General features: G+C 42.3%; 1 protein-coding gene across 6 annotated transcripts in view; it reads left to right on the top strand.

The window, feature by feature from the left end:
- The window catches only part of USO1 (USO1 vesicle transport factor), a 30,338-nt gene extending 23,329 nt beyond the window's left edge, over positions 1-7,009 (top strand). For 5 of the 6 annotated variants that reach the window (XM_061463314.1, XM_061463336.1, XM_061463325.1 and 2 more), the window contains 7 exons: positions 774-912; positions 1,715-1,878; positions 2,449-2,538; positions 3,276-3,362; positions 4,897-4,995; positions 5,460-5,675; positions 6,104-7,009. In XM_061463314.1, the coding sequence (XP_061319298.1) occupies positions 774-912; positions 1,715-1,878; positions 2,449-2,538; positions 3,276-3,362; positions 4,897-4,995; positions 5,460-5,675; positions 6,104-6,181 (873 nt within the window). In that variant the 3' untranslated portion in view covers positions 6,182-7,009. The remainder of the gene's footprint in view (positions 1-773; positions 913-1,714; positions 1,879-2,448; positions 2,539-3,275; positions 3,363-4,896; positions 4,996-5,459; positions 5,676-6,103) is intronic. The other variant, XM_061463354.1, reaches the window with a different exon arrangement.
- The last annotated feature ends 2,748 nt before the right edge of the window (positions 7,010-9,757 follow it).

Here is a 9,757-nt window from a genome sequence, read left to right on the forward strand (position 1 = left end):
CTGTGTTTAAGTCTTCTCAAATGAGTAATTTGAGAACTTGCAGCCCATCACAGAGAGATGCAACTCTTAGTTCTGGGCTCTCACTTTTGAGAAGAGGACAGATGAAGTGTGGCTGAATGAAGAATAAGAGTTAGTGAAGTTTTGTGTATACCTGCTGTGGTTGCACTCCTAATTGTTTTTTCCAATGGGAGTTTGCTTGTTTAGTTGCAACAACTTAGAGGGAGAAGTAAAAGAGCAAAGCTAATTAATGTAATAGTTAATGGGGACTGAAGCAGTTGTGTTGAGTTCGGGGATCTGGAATGGGCAGAGGGCACAGTGGAACATGTGGATTTAAGGGGCACTTTTGAACTGCTGGTGAGGTTTTCCTGAACTTGCTGTGACAGCAGTTCCCGCAACTTCCTGGAAGACTCTTGCAGGCCCCAAATGCATGCAGGCTTTGGTGTGGTGAACAACTACAGTCACCAGACTTCATAGATTTCTTTCTTATTCTTGTGCTGTCTCTGGTATGGGTCTGCTGGAGGTTTCCTCCAGAAGACTTGGAATGCATTGGTCTGGTGTGGTTGGCTTCTCCTGTCTTTGCCAGGCTTTTTTCCTTGGAATAGCTGTCTAGGTTTGCATGAGGCTTTCCTGCTCACCAGATACAGGTAGCATGGACAGCATCACTAGCAGTAGTGTGTCATGCTGTAGTTGAGGTTTTTCTGTCTTGACTTCCTGACAGTATCGTCTTCAGAAGTGTTACTGTTCTTCAGTGCTTTGTTTTTTGTCTTTCACAGGACCAGGAGCTTGAAGAACTAAAACAACGGATTACTACTTTAATGTCTCAAAATGAACAGCTCCAAGCAACAGTTACCCAGCAAGTGTCACAGATCCAACAGCATAAGGACCAATATAATCTCCTTAAAGTGCAGCTAGGTAGGCTCAGAGTAATAAAAAATACCGTTTATCACTTCAGACATGCTGTTGTATGTTCTGCAGCATATGAAAAACTTCCCACAGAGATTAAATACAGGTTTCAGACTGATGTTGGGCATTTCAAGCAATTTTATTGAAGTATTAGATTTGCTTTGTTATCTAAAAATACTAGGTTTTGCTTTAAGTGCCTTTAAAGTTAGAAGAATTAAAGCAGTGAAATCAGACAGGACAGCTTGAAAATGTGCATGAGGTAAAATTTGTTCTTGCTTTGTGCTTAAGTCTTGGAACTCAGGTCTGTGGATGAAAATAATGACTTGAGGAAGAACTGTACGGTAGATGTGCAAGATGAGGCTTATCACCGTCACTGGAGAGATTGCTAACCAAGTGTCTGAATCAGGACAGTATATTCAAGTTATTCCAAGGTCAAGATGCCTGATAAACTGGATGTGATGATTTCCAAAACTTAATTCCGCCTTCACAATTATTTACTATTAAAAATATATAAGGACACAGTCATCCTTCCTCTGTGGGATGATTTGTCTATGATGTTACTTTGGATGAACTGAACAACTGAAGCAGCATGCTGGTGCAGCCACAGATACATGCTTGAAGGAATGACAAATTAGAGCTCTTTATTTGTTTTTGATAGAGAATTCCTAAGTACTGTGCTCTGGTTCTTGAGTTGGAATCGCTTGTGTTGCCTTGTGTGATGGGCAATAAATACTTGAATTGGTGTGTTTGAAGCTAACTTCAAAATGGCATTGGTGTTTGTGACCTTGGTTTAATAAATACTGTCTTTCAGGAAAGGACACTCAACATCACAATTCCCATGGGGATACATTTCAGATGAATGGCATTCAGATGGAAGAAGTGAGTAAACTAAAAGAGGAGTTGGAAGAATGGAAAAATAAGCATGAGCTGCTGCAAGGGCAGATAACGGAAAAGGATTTTCTGATCGAAAAATTGGTAAGTGCTGTCTGCAGAACTTGCTGCAGCTTCCAAATGATGTTTTCAAATGTCATCTGCCTTAAGCTAAGTCCTCATTATGATGGCAGTCAAAGTATCATAACTGACTGCATGCTGATAATAGGAAATGGGATGGGGGATGGCTTGAGCAAACCCTTTCCTGCTTCCCATTGTTTCCAAAAGTAATTTGTGTGGGTGACCTGCTATACTGTAGAATCAGGAGTTTTAGGGTGTTTTGGGTGGGGAAAAAATGGTAGGTGCCTCTTAGGCGTTACCCCCACTAAGCATCTAAATTGTATTTATGGTGGCCTGCTTGCCAAAATGCAGATGATGGATGCTGCTTTTATTTTGTACTTGTCTTCTGCATTTGGGTTGGTGAAAGATGATTTTGTATCCACCTTAGAGAGGACTGCTCAGCTGCTCTTATGTAATCAGAGAGCTTTGTGCATTTCTTAACCTTTTATGTTGGAAACTTGGATCATACAAGCACAGAATTTGCTCTGGGTTCTAGCAAATTGACTGTATTTATGCTGTCTACTTCTATGGCTGATGTTCCTTTTGCTATTACAGAAGTCTTCGCAGTTGGAAGTAGGAACAACAGAGCTGTCTTCACAGAACTGCAGATCTGGTGGCTTGGAGCACAATAACGAACTACAAAAGGTGAAGTTCGGGTATTTCAGCAAAGCTGTCATCAGCAGTGGCAGCTCGGGACGGGCAGGGAGCTTTGTCACACTGCAGGGAAGAGCACTGATCCCTGAGCGTGTTGAAGTTTTTGATGGTGTATCTTCATGTGATGATGCTATACATTTTGGAGCATCAAGATTATGTATCTAAAGTGAAACTTTTTTTCTGCTAAGCAAGCTTGAGGCAGCAGAAGACAAACTGTTGCTTCAGAGTTGCAAAATCAGTTTATTCATTGCAAAAGTGTATCTTTGAATACCAATATGAAAGATTCCAGGTATTAAATGTACAACATGGAGTAAGTGTTGTACAAGTGCACATTGAGTAATTTATGGGAGCTGTTGCTCATAAATACCTAGCAGAGTTTCTCTGATTAGAGAACTAGTTAATGTGACTGGATTAATCAGTCATAATGGGTTTCTGCACAAAGAACAGTAATGAGTGGAGGAGGTTAATGGGAGTGCTAGTGGTGTGAAACATGACTGAGGCTCACACAGGTGCCTTGGTTGGGCATGCCATAGAAAAGAGTTCCTAAGAGTGGGATGGAAAATGGTGGGACTGGTTTGGTCTTCCAGAGAAATGGTTGCAGCTTTTCTCTCGCATATGCCAGTGTGAAACAGTTTGGTAACATTTAACTGAACAAGAATGTATTGTGAATAATTATCTTGTTTTATCGGATTAACTTAAAAGTATGGCTTTGTCTTTGTTTCCCAAAGGAGTTAGAAATGCTCAGGAGTCAGCTACAACTACAGTCTGCAGAAATCTCTCAGCTTCTGATAGAGAATCAAAAGCTACAACTAATGGTACCAGCGACCAAGTTACTTATTTTCTCTTTTGGGGACTAAATTTGGAGACTTTGCTTTCCTGCATGCTGTCTGTAGTCCTTGTCCTAACCCGACCTTGTTTTAAGAATACACATCAGCAAGTGATTCCCAGAGTGTTGTAAATGAAGTAACATGTTCCCTAGACAGGTCCTTCATGAGGGAAGAGGGGACCTGCAGTCCAGTTAGTGCTCCATGAGGCCACTGGTCCTTGGTATTTTTTAAACAAAGGAATGGCAACTATTCAGCACTTTATTTAAGCTCTCACCCTAATCAAAGGAAATAGTTTCTTGAGGCACAACTCAAGATGCATGATACCATGGATGTTAGAGGGATCATTACTCTTGCAAACAATTGAGGATACGAATTTTGAAGTTGATGGTATGGTTGAATAGCAATTGGTAAGTGCATCTGTGCAGCCTCCAAATGCCTCAAGAGTTTGGTTTTTTTTCTTTTTTTTAGCTGTGCATTGAAAAGATGAGACCATAAAACCGTACAGAATAGCCAAATAATCTGATCTAGAACAAGGGTAGCTGTGGTGTGCCCTGCTTGACAGCTCTGCTGTAATGAGAACAGGGTATCTGCTCAGTGGAAGATGCACTCACTTCAACTCGTGCTGCTTCTCTGTCTCTGATGGTGTTCAAGACCAGGTTGTACAGAGCCTTGGGCGTCATGGTCTGGTGTGAGGTGTCCCTGCCCATGGCAAGGGTTTGGAACTAGATGATCTTAAGGTCCTTTCCAACCCAAACCAGTCTGTGATTCTATTACTCTGGCTGGTTTGTTCTGTGCACCAAATATGAAATTTGAGCACTTGTGTGGGGAAAATATTGAGTGTTTAATTTAATAGATCAGCTGAGAGGAAGGCTTTTAAAACCTGCATTGCCACAAGGCTCAGCAGCTGTGATCTAAAATGCACGTGTTGGCCATGTGTGCCTGTGAGACAGGGGCCTCTTGGGTGCTCCCTGCTGCCTGAGCAGCTCACTGTCACCCTACAGACCTTGCCTAGAGCTTTGGCTTAAACAGGGCATCACTGGAGAAGTTGTCTGGAATTCCTGCCATAGGGTAGTTGTAGCTCAAAGACAGCTGCCACTTTTTGGAATTTGGGTAGAGCTGGCTGAGACTGAACTATTGCTATTTTTAGTAGACACATACAAAGCTGTGGCTATTTAGCCTAATAAAATCTTTGGCACTTAGAAAGCATCTGAGTGAAGGCCTGTAATAAATAGGGTCTGCCCAGAAAAAAAACTGTCTCTTTAGAGAGCAACTTATATGAAATAAGGCTTGCTCCTTATTTTCTTCTTTGTATGCATGTGAGTATGTGTTTACTGGGACTCCAGGAGGCACAGACCTCTTTTCTGATGCCTTGCAGCACAGGATGTTTGTAACTACCACACCTTGGCTACACTGTAAGAAGAAAATATGCCTGTAAATTCTCTAGCTGACTGTGTAACTTCTTGGCTTGCTGTCTTTCTCTGTGAGGCATTCAGTGCTCTTCTGTTGAATTTTGTGTCCACAGAACACAACTGCAGACCCTGTGTTAGGAGACAGTGGTGCAATAGTAGCAAAGAGTTCTGAATTGGAGGGACAACTTGAGCAACAAATCAAAGAATTGAAGGTTGGTAGCAGGCGAACACTAAACCAAGTCATTTGATACTCAGCCTTCATTTGGAAGACTTCTATCATAGGAGAGTCTTTGAGTGGAAGGGTTTGTTTCGTGAACATCTTACGTGTTTCAGGCCATGGGGAGCTGGTTGCATCTCCTTTCTTTTTCACTTGGGAAATGCAGGCTTTGTCTGCCTTGAAAGAGCTGGCAGTGGCAGTCTAGGAGATAGCTTTATTCTGACAAGGACAGCCCAGTGTAGCTGGGGGAAGGTGACCACTGCTAAGACTTCCACCTACCCTTATTCCTAGTTGGTAATAAGGGGAGTTTGGGTAAGGATGTGTTTGGGAGCAAGGCCACAGGCACTTGCTGGAGTTGGAGCTGTTATAAATAACATATGGAATATGTTTGTAGGAAGCAAGGCTTCAGCTGTTCCTATGCTTATGGTGTAACTTGGTGGGGGATTTTTCCTCTTCTAGAGTGAAGTCAAAGCCCTTTCTGAGGAAAAAGAATCACTAAAACAGCACCTGGATTCATCCAGCAGTACAGTTGCTATTTTGCAAGATGAGAAAATCAAACTGCAGCAAGAAGTTGCAGAATCAAAGAAAGAACAAGATGATCTTCTCGTCCTTTTGGCTGACCAGGACCAGAAACTATCTGCACTGAAGATCAAATTGAAAGATCTTGGTGTACCGGTAAGCAAAACAACAGGTCCACTGGGTTCTCAGGTTAGGGATCTTGAGAGGTACCTGCCAAACTCCCGTGAGGAAAACTACTTTTCACATGTATGTCTGGAATGATGCCTTGCTGCAGCTCATCCTGTCTGCTAACTCAAAAGCAGATGATGGCTGGTGATACAATCCTAAGGAGCGTTCCACAGATAATGCAAGTGATAACTAGATAACTTCAGTCTGATTTTTAAGCAGCACTATGAACTGTCAGGGCAGTTTTGGGGAGCCTTATGGGCAGTTGATTTGACAAGATGACAGTTGTTTTTATTAAGCAGTAATTGATACTCCATGGGAACTTTACATTAGCTTGAAGCTTGTTTTTGCTCCCTTAGCATTTGCTGTGCTTGGGGCAAGGGATGTTCCTGCTCACAACAGGTCTTCCTTAATTTCAGGTTGAAGATGAAGACGATATTGAGTCTGGAGATCAAGGGGATGAAGATGAGGATGTGGAGGAAGAGGAACAAGACTAGAATGATTTTGTGTGTTACCATGAAAACTAGGTTGCATTGTTAATGGGGGGGGGAATCTATTATTGGTATACAACGCAGAACATCTGCTTATGAGCAGCAGATGGGAAAATGACAACTGTGGGACTAGTTATAAGTTACTAAAGTGTTTGAAAACCCTTCCTACTAGGTAAAGCAAACAGAAATCACTGCTTAAGTTCTACAAGAGTATCCCAAATTATACTTGCTTAGAAGTTGCTTTAGATGCTGTTTAAAGCATGGGGATGACAATGTTACTGCCTCAGTTCATTGTCATTGACAGAAGTTCTGTGTGTTCATCTACAGTTTTAACCTTCTGGAACTGTTAATTAAATACAAAAGTATTTGGTTTAATACCTGTCAAATGGAATCATTGCCCCTACCTTCAGCAGGGAGCTCCAGTGCAATCTGTGACTTCCTTCCAAGAGCAGTGGCAAGGTGGAAGGGTTTGGGTGGCTGTGGTGTGTGATCGCCACTCTGCTGGCCTTGGGGCTGGTTCTCCAGGTGGGAATGGACCTGCACAAGGCCAAGTGACTCGACACCTGGGGTGGCTGTATTGGAACCTCCTGGGGAACTGCAGTGCTGTGCTAGCAATTAAAAAGAGGTTTCATGGAAACTCATGCAGAGAGGTAGTGTTTTTAAGAAGAACCTCTGGAAAACCAAACCCCAACACACTCTTTCTAAAGATCTAATGTGCTGCCGACTCAGCATAAATTAAGTAAAGATCTTGTTGACTACTTCAGTAAGGAAATGAAAACTGCTATGATTTATATAACTTATTGACTCTTGAGGAGTGAATAAAAATTTTAAAAGACTGAATACAGTACATGCATCAATTGTTCTTTTTCTTTAAATAAAAATAGGTATGTCCCCTTAGTACTCATTCAGTGACTTATCCCATTTAAATAAAATATATTTTATTATACAGGTAAAATGGTCTAACACAAGTCTAGGACGGTGGATGCTAGTAGTAATATGTACCCTGTACTGGGGCTCTCATCACATCAGTGCATAGGGATGCTGGCTCAGTTTTTGCATTTTTAGCTGTACAGACTTCAATAGCTGCTTAACTTCCTCAGAGCTATTTTAAACTAGAAAATCACCATCGCTTCAGGAATACTAGAAAAGATTCTTATGAAGTTACCTCATGCCCTCGGTGTGTGTTTAATGTGTAATTCTTGGAGTGTTTTAAATAGGCTCCATCCTTGGGCAGATTTCTTTGGCATGGGGAAAGAAGAGCAAGCATGAGAAGGAGCAACAGAACAGGAGCTGAAGCATGACGTGGCTGTGGGGTCTTCCATCCAACAGGGCCTGGTTCTTTCCTTAAATGTGACTTGTGTTCTACTGAACACTGCGCACCTGCATGATCAGAGCAAGCGGCTTGGAGGCACTGCCTGTCAAGCTTTGCTTTTTTCTATGCAAAATTCAATGAGGGCAGAAGCATGGAGGCCCCAGAAAGCCCTTGTAGATGCCTTTGCCACATTTGTTTGTGCTGAGAGATATACTGATAACACTTGATTCTGAGGCAGTTCTTGCATTTTTCTTACCTTTTTTTGTTTTTAATACCAGGGGCTGCACAGAAAAAGCTAAGCAGAAAAGCCAGGGCAGAAGGCCTGAAGTGCTCTTGCTGCTTGTCCAGTGATGGGGACAAGTTTTACAGGAATTGACAGCTTTGTTGCCTGCAAACTCTCAGTGCGAGCGCACTGCATGAATTCAGCCCAATTTAGCGACTTAAACTCTCTTAGCATGACTGTTTTTTCTTCTTGACATGAAGGAGAAGAAAGAAGATACCTTGTGGCCACTGTTCAAGTGGGAGGTGGTACAATAACAGTGTAACAGCTAACAGGACTTGATTTATGTTTTTTTTCTTCAGTGCAAAGGTGTTAAGGGTGTTTGCTTTGCCAGGAGTATTCTGGAGCTCTTGTGTTAAGCTGAATTGAGTGATACATGGCTTTAGAAGTTAGGGGGAATAATAATAAACCACAGTGTAACTTAATGCCCAAGCATTCTGTGCTGGGACTTAGTTATGAAGTAGGTGCAGTGATGTGCTGTCATCCTCATTCACAGATACTACTGTCACAAGATGGGATTATTACAAATAGCTGAAGAATTTAAGTACCCAGCTCTCACTGTGTATATGGTTATAAACTAGTATTTCTTAGCCCTTGAAAATTCTGTGACTAGGGTTCTCCTTCAGGAACAATGCAGTGGGAGACTTTAAGCATGGCGTTAATGACAAAACAATGACTTTAAATCTGGACTTCATGATGTGGATTGTATATAATGATCTAGATCATTTTAGTTGTCAGGTCCTCTGACACTCGGGTTAGGCTAGACTTGCCTAAATTCAATTTCATAATCACAATGTCTTCTGCAAGCTTTAAATTATTTCTGAGTGTTGGAAGCCATGTGTGGCTTTCAGTTTCTCCTATCAGTGTGTTTAATCATGAGATAGTTCTGTTCTTGCTTACTGCTGTATTTACTTGCTACCACGTGGATGCAAGACCTATTATCTGTTCTCCCTGATTGTTATCCCAGTGTGACTGAAGCACACAATTAGCATCAGACTGAGGCTGGAGCTGTCTTGCTAATTCCAATGTCTTTTACATAAATGCTGTTGATAAGAATTGCAGTGAGAGTTTTATTCTAACCCAGAGCCTAACTTGCGGGTTCCTAGAGGTCAGTGAGAGGTGCTTTGATGTAACCAGGGCTACAGCTGGGCTTGCTAGGCAGGTGATTCTACCCACACACCAGTCTGAATAGCACCGCGAAGGGCATGGTCACTTGTTAAGGAGTTCAAATGTGCACTGAGTGATTCAGTCAGCAATGTTATCACCTGAAGAAATGGGAGCTCCTTTCTGCATGTCTTGGGAAGTCAATTTTAAAAATGCCTTTTTTTATGTATGCTAGTAGAGGGTGACAGCTTCAACGCAGGTATCCTGTGAGCGTTGGTGTTGCTGTTTGCTGCTGCAGCTACCATCCCCAGGGAGTTGGTGACAGTTTGTCCTACCATACTTGGACAGGACAGACCTACTTATATCTGCTTGAACCTCTTCCGCATCACTGTCAGCTGTCCTGTGAAGCAGCGTTTTCTTTGGAAGTTTTGGCTCCTTCAGTTAGAGAGCCAAGGTGGCAATGGTGATGTTAGGAAGCCTCGTGGCTTTGTCATGGATGGAGAGCCTGGCAAGCTGATGTGGCCTGTAGAACTGGATGAGCAGGGAGATTTGTTCCTCCCTCCCTGTGTCCCGCTAGGTGAGCTGGGACCTTGCAGGCTCTTTGTTCTACTCACCTTTTATATTGACCCAGATGTTTTGATTCTATTGTCTTCTGGGTGCCTTTCTGAGAGGTCTCTAAAAATGCTGTGGGCAGAAATAAACAGGTATTTCTGGAAGTTGTTGGTCAGTATGTGATCAGGCCCTGGGAGGCGAGCATGCCTCTCCAGAGCAGAGGGAAGTGGAATAAGAGAAAGGAAGATGGGGAAAAGAAACTAACCTTTTCCTTACACTGATGGGACAGAATCACTTGAAAAACAAACATAAACATGGACTCAGGATGTGAAAG

The sequence above is a fragment of the Pezoporus flaviventris genome, unplaced genomic scaffold (genome assembly GCF_033815535.1).
Source record: "Pezoporus flaviventris isolate CSIRO_AGI_PZ_B2104156 unplaced genomic scaffold, CSIRO_AGI_Pfla_v1 ptg000002l, whole genome shotgun sequence".
Lineage (NCBI taxonomy): Eukaryota > Metazoa > Chordata > Aves > Psittaciformes > Psittacidae > Pezoporus > Pezoporus flaviventris.